This window comes from Bos javanicus, chromosome 13 (assembly GCF_032452875.1).
Source record: "Bos javanicus breed banteng chromosome 13, ARS-OSU_banteng_1.0, whole genome shotgun sequence".
In the NCBI taxonomy this organism is placed as follows: domain Eukaryota; kingdom Metazoa; phylum Chordata; class Mammalia; order Artiodactyla; family Bovidae; genus Bos; species Bos javanicus.
The window spans coordinates 73,395,909-73,408,088 of record NC_083880.1 but is presented as its reverse complement, the minus strand read 5'-3'; the positions used below and the strand labels follow the sequence as shown (position 1 = coordinate 73,408,088).

The window sequence follows — 12,180 nt, the reverse complement described above, 5'->3', positions numbered from 1 at the left end:
GACCCCGTGGACTGTAGCCTACCAGGCCCCTCTGTCCTTGGGATTTTCCAGGCAAAAGTACTGGAGTGGGTTGCTATTTCCTTCTCCAGGGGATTTTCTCAACCCAGGGATCGAATCTAGGTCTCCTGCATTGCAGGCAGATGCTTTACTGTCTGAGCCACCAGGGAAGCCCTGGTGTTTGCATGCTGCAACTAAAAAATAGAAAAAAAGACCCCACATGTTGCAAGTAAAAGAGCCCACATGTGGGGCATCCCTGGTGGCTCAGATGGTAAAGATTCCACATGCCACAGCTAAGACCTGGTCAGATCAGATCAGATCAGATCAGTTGCTCAGTCATGTCCGACTCTTTGCAACCCCATGAATCTCAGCACGCCAGGCCTCCCTGTCCATCACCAACTCCCGGAGTTCACTCAGACTCACATCCATCGAGTCGGTGATGCCATCCAGCCATCTCATCCTCTGTCGTCCCCTTCTCCTCTTGCCCCCAATCCCTCCCAACATCAGAGTCTTTTCCAATGAGTCAACTCTTTGCATGAGGTGGCCAAAGTACTGGAGTTTCAACTTCAGCATCATTCCTTCCAAAAAATCCCAGGGCTGATCTCCTTCAGAATGGACTGGTTGGATCTCCTTGCAGTCCAAGGGACTCTCAAGAGTCTTCTCCAACACCACAGTTCAAAAGCATCAATTCTTCAGCGCTCAGCCTTCTTCACAGTCCAACTCTCACATCCATACATGACCACTGGAAAAACCATAGCCTTGACTAGATGAACCTTTGTTGGCAAAGTAATGTCTCTGCTTTTGAATATGCTACCTAGGTTGGTCATAACTTTCCTTCCAAGGAGTAAGTGTCTTTTAATTTCATGGCTGAAGTTACCATCTGCAGTGATTTTGGAGCCCCCCAAAATAAAGTCTGACACTGTTTCCACTGTTTCCCAATCTATTTCCCATGAAGTGATGGGACCGGATGCCATGATCTTCATTTTCTGAATGTTGAGCTTTAAGCCAACTTTTTCACTCTCCACTTTCACTTTCATCAAGAGGCTTTTTAGTTTCTCTTCATTTTCTGCCATAAGGCTGGTGTCATCTGCATATCTGAGGTTATTGATATTTCTCCCAGCAATCTTGATTCCAGCTTGTGTTTCTTCCAGTCCAGTGTTTCTCATGATGTACTCTGCATATAAGTTAAATAAACAGGGTGACAACATACAGCCTTGACATACTCCTTTTCCTATTTGGGACCAGTCTGTTGTTCCATGTCCAGTTCTAACTGTTGCTTCCTGACCTGCATACAAACTTCTCAAGAGGCAGATCAGGTGGTCTGGTATTCCCATCTCTTTCAGAATTTTCCACAGTTGTACAGCCAAATAAATAAATACTAAAAACAAACAACCTCTCCCAAAGTAATACCTGGATTTTGAAGACAGCACAAAAGTGAAAATGTAAAATATTTCATTCATACTTTCTTTATTGATTCCATGTTGAAATTACATTAATAATATTGGGGTTAAATAAAATATAGTAGTAAGACTAATGTTACTCATTTCTTTTTACTGTTTTTAAAAGTTGCCTTAAGAAAAATTTAAAGCCTATATGTGGCTCACATTACATCTGTCAGACACTGATGGCCTAGAGGACTCAGAAGTCGACTGACCATATGACCTTGAGCAAGTCACCTCACCTCTCAAAGCCTTACATTTCTTATCTGCAAGATTGGAATAATAATAATGGTGCCTATGCCACAAACATTGTGCAGTTTAAAAGATGAGGTCTATAGAATATTGGAACCAAGGTAAGTGCTCAATAAATAAACCATCATTATTAATAACAATATCTCTAAAATAGGAATCCTTTCTTGTAACCAGGTCCTAATCTTGACCAGGCACACAGTAGCTGTTTAATAAAAGCTTGTGGGTCACACACTTTGACAAAGCTCTTTGGCAGGGTTCTGTCTTACCCTTGCCACTGTGAATCAGGAATTCTGTAGGCAGGTAAGGACACTGGATTTCGGGGGCAAAATGATTTGTTCAGGCTTTCCTGTTTCAAGATGTCCCTGCTGAAATACTGGAATATGTGAGTTCCAATCCCAGGTCCACAAGGTCTAGCTAAGTGCCCTGAGCAAGTGACACTTGTGAAACAGGGAACAGAAGACCCTGTCGGCAAGAACTTAGATAACTCACCTGAAGCCCAGACCCTGGCCCATATTAAGGACTCAACTAAGGAAGCTATTATTACTGTTGTCCTTCTCTGCAGGGACCCCCCCCTCCACGAAATTACCCCTCATCCCCAAGCCCCTGACTCGGTGAGGATGCTGTGGGGGCCCAGTCTCCATTCACCCCCCTTCTTCTCTCAACCGAGTCAGGAATAGAAACCACCGCTTCCGGGCTCCCTCCCCGGGCAGCGGCAGCGATCAATAGACCTCAGCCACCGGGGACAGAGGAAGGTTGGGCAGAGGCGGCAGCAGGGCCTCTGGCTGCAGGCTGCAGAGGCACAGAGGGGCCGTGGAGCAGAGAGATCCCGACCAGATAGCGGCTCTCCAGCCTCTGTGCCTTCGGGAACCACACAGCCAGCAGGCACCCTGGAGGAGCCCCTACAGGTAAGGGACCTCCCTTGGGGTGTGGGAAATGACAAGGAAGGGGCGTGGGCTGCAAGAATAGGAAGCCAGGCTGCCCCGGGGTTCCCAGTACCCAGGGCCCCACTATGAGAACCCCCTCAAGGAGTGAGCAGCGTGGGACTGGCTGAGCTTTGGGGCTGTCCCATCGGCTCATCTGTACAGCAGGAGTCGAAAACCTCCCAGTCAGGGTTGGTGGAGGGACTAAACTCAGTCAAGAGTATCTAGAGCCCAGAGAAGTGACCAGCACATAGTAGGTGCCCAAATTAATGTATGGAGAGTCTTGAATCAAAAAGCCTAGTCTCCAGCCTCAACTGTGCCATGGGCTAGCTGGATAATAATTTTGAGCAAATGATTTTGAGCAAATCATTAATCTTTCTTACTGATATTCAGATTCTTGTCAGAGAAGGTTTGTTAAATTATTCATCCTGTTTCATAGAGCAGGAAGTTGAGTTCTAGAAAAAATGGAAAAGGATTTGCCCACAGTCATGTGCCTAATGCCTGATGGAACTGGATTAGAAACCCCATATTTTGACTCCAAGTCCAGTGGAGGCATAGGAGTGCATCACATGTGTATTCATTGTGCATGTATTATGTGCCAGGAATGGTGCTGCCCATAAACAATTTGCCTCATTTAATCCTCAAAACTTCTCATGAAAAGTAGGATGTCCCCCAGTTTACAGATGAGGAAACGAAAGCTCAGAGAGGGGCATGATTCTACTCAAGGTCAACAGTTAGTAAATGGCAGATGCAGAATTTGAACCCAAGTCTAATGAAGGAAGTGCAATGAATTGACATTTATTGAGCATCTATTGTGTTCCAGGGGCCTCTGCACACATACTCACAATAACTCTTCACCGGAATGTATTATCTCCATTCTGTAGATAAGGGAGCTAAAACCCAGAGCTGGAGGAGACTGGCCAGAGGTCACACAAGTGACAGAGGTAAGGACGAAATCCCCACTTACCTCAACACTAGGCTCAGAGTGAGTGAAAGGTACCCTGCGTGCTTCCTGTCAGGCACTGGGCCAGCGGCTGGATACACACTCAGTCCCTGGTCCACCCTGAGAAGCAGGCATTACTGAACCCACAGCCCAGATGAGATTACTGAGGGTCAGGAGGTGAGTCACTAGCCCTTGAATCCAGCAGAGCTCGGAGACAGTGAGCAGTGGAAGCATCTAACATTTCCTGAGTGTCCATAACCCACCTTAATCCTCCAGCCTTCGGGAGCAGGGGCTATTGTCTGCCTTGTGAATTGTGCATCGTGCCAGAAATAGAAATCTGGAGAAAAGCATCTTCTTCAAGGCTCCAGCTACATTGGGGGCTGATAAGCCCAGGTTTGCCTAACTCTGGGAGACAGTAAAACAGGTGAATGACTTACTACACCCCTTCTGGAGCCAGGCCTGCTAAAGACATTAGGTCATTTACTATTTTTAACCACCCTTGGCGATGGTTGACAGCAGCTCTGAAAGGTGACATGACTTGTTTATGGTCACACAAAAGTGCCAAAATTCTGTTTGACTGACTCGTACGGTTGTTGTTTAGTCACTAAGTCGTATCTGACACTTTGCAACCCTATCGACTATAGCCTGCCAGGCTCCCCTGTCCATGGGATTTTCCAGGCAATATACTGGAGTGGGTTGCCATGCCCTCCTCCAGGGCATCTTCCTGACCCAGGAATCAAACCCATGTCTCCTGCATTAGCAGGTGGATTCTTTACTGCTGAGCCACCACGGAAGCCCTCTGACAGACTCTACAGATGTTTTAAAAAGTCTAAGCCAATGACTCACAATTCTGACCATGCATCAGAATCACCCTCCAAACTTGTTGAAACACACACTGCTGAATCCCCTCCCCTGAGTCTGTGATTCAGCAAGTCCCCAGCAGGCTAAGAATATGCTGCATCTTTGACAAATCCCCAGGTGATGGTGATGCTGCTAGTTCAGGGAACGCACCTTAAGAACTTCTGGTCTAAATTGGTTCTCCCAATAACCCTAGATAGTAAGCATTAACTATCCCACTGTGTAAAAGAGGAAACTGAGGTTCAAAGTACCAGCTTGTCCAAGATCCCGTAGGAAACCTCTGGTATGTGAAAATCCAAGTTTGGGCAAGGAGACATACTGTATGGGCAGCCACCAGGTGCCAGGACATCCTGCCCAATAGTTCTCATCATCAAAGGTACAGTTCAGCGTTTCCTTTATGTAAATGAAGGAGGCGGACTCGGTGATTTGGCCAAACCCACCCCCCCCCCCAGTCGGGGAGTGAGAGAGATTCAAACCCAAGCCTGACGCTTGAGTCCAGAGAGTACTTGACACTCACTGTGCGCCTATGGCATACCAGACGCTTCACATGGAACCTCCAACACGCTTGGCTGGTGCATGGTGCAGGGAGGGAATTTAGACCTGTTCTTTGGGGAAGGGGCTAGGCACTAGGGCTAGGCATTAGGGCTTCCCAGATGGCTCAGATGGTAAAGCGTCTGCCCGCAATGCGGGAGACCTGAGTTCGATCCCTGGGTTGGGAAGATCCCCTGGATAAGGAAATGGCAACCCACTCCAGTACCCTTGCCTGGAAAATCCCATGGATAGAGGAGCCTGGCGGGCTACAGTACATGGGGTCGCAAAGAGTCAGACATGAATGAGCGACCTCACTTTGGGGAAGGAAAGTCCATGGACGACCCCTTCAGAGTGAACCTCTCTGTCCACAGGCCAGGGCGCCGCAGCCATGGTGAGCGAGTCCCCGGGGCCCAGCGCCAGGGTCCCGTGGAGGCGAAGCGACGAGGCGCTGCGCGTGAACGTGGGTGGCGTGCGGCGGCGGCTGAGCGCGCGCGCCCTGGCACGCTTCCCAGGCACGCGGCTGGGGCGCCTGCAGGCCGCAGCGTCAGAGGAGCAGGCGCGGCGCCTGTGCGACGACTACGATGCGGCGGCGCGCGAGTTCTATTTCGATCGGCACCCGGGCTTCTTCCTGGGCCTGCTGCACTTCTACCGCACTGGCCACCTGCATGTGCTCGATGAGCTGTGCGTCTTCGCCTTCGGCCAGGAAGCCGACTACTGGGGCCTGGGCGAGAGTGCGCTGGCCACGTGCTGCCGCGCGCGCTACCTGGAGCGGCGGGTGACGCGGCCGCGAGCCTGGGACGAGGACAGCGACACGCCGAGCAGCGTGGACCCGTGCCCCGACGAGATCTCCGACGTGCAGCGCGAGCTGGCGCGCTACGGGGCAGCACGCTGCGGTCGCCTTCGCCGCCGCCTCTGGCTCACCATGGAGAACCCGGGCTACTCGCTGCCCAGCAAGCTCTTCAGCTGCGTCTCCATCGGCGTGGTGCTCGCCTCCATCGCCGCCATGTGCATCCACAGCCTGCCCGAGTACCAGGCCCGCGAGGCGGCGGCCGCGGTGGCAGCGGTGGCCGCGGGCCGCAGCCCGGAGGGCGTGCGGGACGATCCGGTGCTGCGGCGCCTCGAGTACTTCTGCATCGCCTGGTTCAGCTTCGAGGTGTCGTCGCGCCTGCTGCTAGCGCCCAGCACGCGCAACTTCTTCTGCCACCCGCTCAACCTCATCGACATCGTGTCCGTGCTGCCCTTTTACCTCACGCTGCTGGCTGGCGTGGCGCTCCGAGACCGGGGCGGAGCGGGTGGTGAGGAGCTGGGCGATCTGGGCAAGGTGGTGCAGGTGTTCCGTCTCATGCGCATCTTCCGCGTGCTCAAGTTGGCACGCCACTCCACCGGCCTGCGCTCGCTGGGTGCAACGCTCAAGGTAGGGGGTGGGGGTTTCGGGGAGGTGGGTGTAACCGCGCGGCGGGTGAGCAGGGGCCCTTCCAGGTCTGCAGTGTCCAGGCTCAGGATACCAGGTGTGCATTTCAACAGGAGGTCTTTCTGGTATCTATTTCCCAGGGGAGAAGGGGAAAACCGAGGCAGAGCTTAACCAAACCAAACCAAAAACATACAAAAAAACAAGACAGAGATTACTTTGGAGCTATCTGTTAAAACATTATTGTTGTTTTCCAGTCTCTTAAGTCGTGTCTGACTCTTTGCAAGTCAACCATCATAAAAATACTCAAAGCAGGGTGCTGGCTAGCATCTCCGGATGAGCCTTTGTGCTGGCGTTATCAGAGAACACGGGTATCATAGGTCACCCTACCTAGGCTAAGTCTAGCAATGGGTCCAGAGCTAACACTTAACTGAATGCTGCCTCTGTGCCAGTTTCATATCCATTCTCGATTTTATCCTCAGGAAGGTGATATTATTTATTCCCTTCCAGTAGATGAAGAAGTTGAGGTCTGAGGGTTGGCTTTTTAAAGCCTGGTTGCAACTTATTGAGCAGCCGCCCTGTGTCAGGCCCTGGGCTGGGGGTGAGTTGCTGCCCTGGCAAGCTTACCCTCAAGGGGTGAAATTGACCTGTTTGGAGGAGGGAGGAAATGTGAACAGCTTGGATGAAGGTCTGGAGGGGAATAAGGGTGATGCTGGGAGGGGGACCTGGAGGGAAGAACATGCCCACTGAGGAGGTTGGAGAGGTAAGTGGAGCAGGGTACTGAAGGGCCTTCAATTTTTTTTAAATATTTTATTTTAATTAATTTGGCTGTGCCAGGTCTTAGTTGTGGCACACCAGAACTCTCAGTTGGGCCATGTGGGATCTAGTTCTCTGACCAGGGATTGAACCCAGGCCCGCTGCACTGGGAGCATGGAGTCTAAGCCACTGGACCACCTGGGAAGTCCCTGGCCCATAACTTCAGATTTTATCCCATAGGAATAGGGGACCCTGTGAGAGTTTTAAACAGGACAGCTATTTCTGTGACTACTTCGCAGATGTGGAAACTGAGGCTCCAAGAGGTGGCAGGACTTGTCAGAAGTTCCTCAGGGAGTAAGTGGGACAGCCCAGAGAGGAATCCAGCTGGTCCTGACTCTAGCACCTCGGCTCTTTCTCCTGAAGGTCCATGCAACCCTGTTAAGAATCCCTAAAAGGTGCTAAAAGGTCCCTTCCACGCATAGCTTAGGAAAACCTTTTGCATGCTTTTATGGAAGGGCAGCTAGGATGCTAAAAGCAAGCAGGGCAGCTGGGCAGAATTCTGAGGCAGGTAGAGGGAATTCATTTGCCAGACGTCCTGAACTCAGCATCTCTTGAGTGCCCCAGAACCCTGCCTCCACCCTGCAGGGAGCCAGGGCCTGATGCTGCTGATGTTTTCTACAAGGAAGGAGAAGAGTATTGACCAAAGCTGCAGAGTCTAAGACACGGGTGAAAGACTCCTGATGAGGCCCCTGGCCAGCAGCTGCTTTCTTATTACCAGGGAGTTTGCAAAATCTCTGGCCCTGCCACAGACCTGGAGTTATGGCTCAGCAATAAAGAATCTGCCTGCCAATGCAGGAGATTTGGGTTTGATCCCTGGGTTGGGAAGATCTCCTGAAGAAGGAAATGACAACCCACTTGAGTATTCTTGCCTGGGAAATTCCATGGACAGAGGAGCCTGGCAGGCTACAGTCCACAGGGTTGCAAAAGAGTCAGACACAACTTGGCAACTAAGCAATAACCCCAGAAATACTGAATTGGTCCCCCCCCACCTGATTTCTCTCCACCTTACGGGCTTCTGTGGTGGCTCAGATGGTAAAGAATCCGCCTGCAATTCTGGAGACCTGGGTTTGATCCCTGGGTTGGGAAGATCCCCTGGAGAAGGGCACGGCAACCCACTCCAGTATTTTTGCCAAGAGAATCCCCATGGACAGAGGAGCCTGGCGGGCTAGAGTCAGACACATCTGAGCAACTAAGCACAGCACTGGACATGATTTCTCTCCACCTTATAGTTGGGAGGCCTGGAGAAGGCGATGGCACCCCACTCCAGTACTCTTGCCTGAAAAATCCCATGGATGGAGGGGCCCAGTAGGCTGCAGTCCATGGGGTCACTCAGAGTCGGACAGGACTGAGCGACTTCACTTTCACTTTTCACCTTCATGCATTGGAGAGGGAAATGGCAACCCACTCCAGTGTTCTTATCTGGAGAGTCCCAGGGACAGGGGAGCCTGGTGTACTGCCATCTATGGGGTCACACAGAGTCAGACACGACTGAAGCGACTTAGCAGCAGTAGCAGCAGTTCCAGACTAGGGGTTCTCAGCCCTGGCACTGTGGACATTTAGGGCCAGATAATTCCTTGTTGGTGGGGCTGTCCTGTGCATTGTAGGGTGTTTAGCAGCATCCCTGGCTTCTACCACTGATGCCAGTACTAGATGCTTCTACCTAGATGCCAGTAGCACACCTGCCCCCAAAATGACTCCAGACATTGCTGCATGTCCTGTGGGGGCACAGTCGCCCTAGAGAATCCATGCCATAGGGCTTGGCCTCAGGGGCAGAACAAATATACATACCCACAGGCAAGTGCATTCAATAGGTGGTCCAGGGAACCTATGTATCCTCTCAGCTTCCTTGAGTGGCAGAAAATATTTTTGTCTTTATCAGAAATAGGATAGACCAAAGGACATGAGCCCACCTCTTTGCATTGTGGAATATAAACTGTGGTTCTCTTGGTGCTGCAACAGTAGAAAAAATTACGAGCTTTCCCTAACTGGCTGGTGTCACCAGTGGCCCCTGAACTAGAAGAAATAGCCATGGCTTAGCTGGCACTCACTGGACGACAGAAATCAGGCCTGTGTTCAATCCCAGGGTGATCTGCTGGCTATTATAGTTGAAAGATATTAGTGTGCAGCAGGGAACCCTCGGTATTGGCATCAGTTCTGCTTTGCTGGGTGACTTCAGACCTGACCCTAGGACTCTCTGAGCCTCAGTTTCCACACCTGCCCAACACAAGGTCTGTAAGCCAAGCCATCTCTCACCTGGATTCCTGTATTCTCTTCCAGCACAGCTACCGTGAGGTGGGCATCTTGCTGTTGTATCTGGCTGTGGGGGTATCCGTGTTCTCTGGCGTGGCCTACACAGCTGAGAAGGAGGAGGACGTGGGCTTTGACACCATCCCGGCCTGCTGGTGGTGGGGCACAGTGAGCATGACCACTGTGGGCTATGGAGATGTGGTGCCGGTGACGGTGGCTGGCAAGCTGGCGGCCTCGGGCTGCATCCTGGGGGGCATCCTAGTGGTGGCGCTCCCCATCACCATCATCTTCAACAAATTCTCCCACTTCTACCGGCGCCAGAAGGCTCTGGAAGCCGCCGTGCGCAACAGCGACCACCGGGAGTTTGAGGACTTGCTGAGCAGCATCGATGGGGTGTCAGAGGCATCTCTAGAGACCTCTCGCGAGACCTCCCAGGAGGGCAGGTCTGAAGACCTAGAGGCCCAGGCCTCCAGTGGGCCTCCAAACTCTCAGGTTTATTAAACCAGGGCTCCAGGCACCCCCTTCCCACACCCCTGCAGTCAGCTGAAACGGAGCAGAGATTCCTCCCCTGCTTAACTTCTTTGTGGCATGACCTCTCAGAATCACTCATGCTGGCCTCAGAAATGACACCTGGAGGCTGGGTCCTTTCCTCCAAAGACACAGGGAGGCATAGTGTTATCCTAGGCTCTATGAGCCTGCGGAGCAACCCAAAGACCTTTATAAATAAACCTGCAAGCCACCCACAGTACAGGCATGAGCCAAAGAGGAAAGTCAAAAGGATGCTAACAATTCTTGAGCACTTCCTATCTGTTAGCCACGTCCTATTGACCCTATTTTAGAAGATGAGAATTATCCCCATTTCACAGATGAGGAAACTGAGGCTCAGAAAGGCACAATGACTTGCCTAAATATCACACGGCTAGAAGTAGTGGAGCCAAGTTTGGAATCCCAGCTTGTTGATCTGCCAAGGCCAATATTTCTTGCTCTGGTCTTTCTTCTACCCTCACAAAGTTTGTAGGTGGTTTTATGTGGTTCATAGGCCCCCAGAGTTGGTTCATAGGGTTAGACACTTCTGTTAGAGCTAGGAAAAGGACCAGACAGGGGATTCAGATGTAGAATCCCTGGACCTCATCTGTGGTTCTTTTCCAGAACCTTCCAACAAGAGTTAGCTCTCAAAAATTAGGTCTGGGAGGAAGGACTAGGAGGCTGCCTCCTCAGTGGATGGGTAAGACTTGCTAAGCAATAGTCCTGAGGCTTCCTCCCAGGACTCCTCCCTGGCTTAAAATACAGAAAATCTGAAGGGGCCCTGGCCTGAGGCCTGAAGTCTAGATCCAGCTGTGCTAAGGCTGCTCCATCTCCACATCACAGCCCATTTATCAGATGGTCACAGTCTGTGCCCCAGAGGGAGATGAAAGCCAAATGGAGCAGGGGTGTCATTTATTTAGAGCCAGCTCAGCTCTGAAGTGTTGATGGCAAGGAGCTGCTGTGCCTGCACATCTGTCTCCTCTTCCCAGATCCCCCTAGACTGACCTTGGCAGTTCCCTTTTTCCTGAGATACAGACCGCCAGCCCTGCCTTGGGTCACCAGCCAGGCAATGCTTGAGCCTCCTGTCCCTTTTGGCCAGGTCCAGCTCTCTCATCTTTTCTGGGGCCATATCTCTTATATTCACCTACTGAATTCTCTGTCTACTTGCTGAGAAAGTTGGGAGGGAAGGGTTCCCACAGCCCTTTCCACATACCGTGGCTAGGAGGGCCATCACAGGACCATCATGGCTGGACGACGGCTCTTTCCCCCACACTGAGCTCCAAGATGGAAGACGCTGTCTGATTGAACCCAGCTTGGTTTGGAGCAGGTGTTTTGTCCACGTTGAATGGATTGACTGAGTTGTACAGTCCACTGGGTGCCGGGCACTGAGGAGAAAGAGAAATAGAGAGAGACCTTGTCCTCAAGAAAGAGGGCGAAATTGAGATCGAAAAGGAGGTTCTGCCTCCCTCCTTGCTTTTTAAGGATTTAAAAATGATTTCCTTATAGATTCTTTCCTCACTTATTGAACCAATACCTTTTGGAAGGGGCATAAGCTGGGACTACACATGTGGCCTGCAGATGTGTTTCGTTTGGCCGAACAGTATTTTTAGTGTATTTTTAAATTCAGACATCGTTGGGGCAGGCACGTGCTCTCCAGTTCTGCTTCCCATGCACCTCCTCATACACACAGGCGCCACTGTATCAGCCCCATCACTTCTCAGATCTACATCACCCACCTGGCTTTTGAATTATATTAACTGCTTACTAGGTTCCAGAGATACAATGGGGAGCAAAATATGTATCCTAACCCTCATGAAGCTTATAGATTACTGGAGGAAGTGGATTTTAATCCAATAATCACATAAATATGTAATCATTTTATGAAGTAAAGGGAACTGTAGGCCTGTAAGGGAGCAGGGACCATTAACCAAAAAGGTCAGAGGAGACTTTTCTAAGCAAGTGGTTACCCCATCATAAGGATAAATACCAAATCAGGCAATGAGGGTACCTGGAAGCGTGTTTCAAGCAGAGGGAACAGCATGTGCGAAGGCCTTGGGTCCCACACGGGGGATCAGTGTATCAGTGAAAACCATGATGCAAATAAAGAGTCTGGGTCCAGGGACCTGTGTCTGCCTGTGTGAAGCTGGTTGCCTGATGTGCTTTCTGGATGACTGGGGATGGAGGCTGACACGTGGAGTGACTCAGAATCTGCAATCTCTGGTTCTAGTCTTCAATGAGGCACAG

At 51.0% G+C, this 12,180-nt stretch overlaps 1 protein-coding gene across 1 annotated transcript; it reads left to right on the top strand.

Annotated features, from left to right (window-relative positions):
• Positions 1-4,532: 4,532 nt before the first annotated feature.
• KCNS1 (potassium voltage-gated channel modifier subfamily S member 1) lies at positions 4,533-12,011 on the top strand. The gene is made up of 3 exons (XM_061437711.1): positions 4,533-4,608; positions 5,312-6,354; positions 9,442-12,011. The coding sequence occupies exons 1-3, from the start codon at positions 4,533-4,535 to the stop codon at positions 9,910-9,912; spliced, it is 1,590 nt and encodes a 529-aa protein (XP_061293695.1). The 3' UTR covers positions 9,913-12,011.
• Positions 12,012-12,180: the final 169 nt, after the last annotated feature.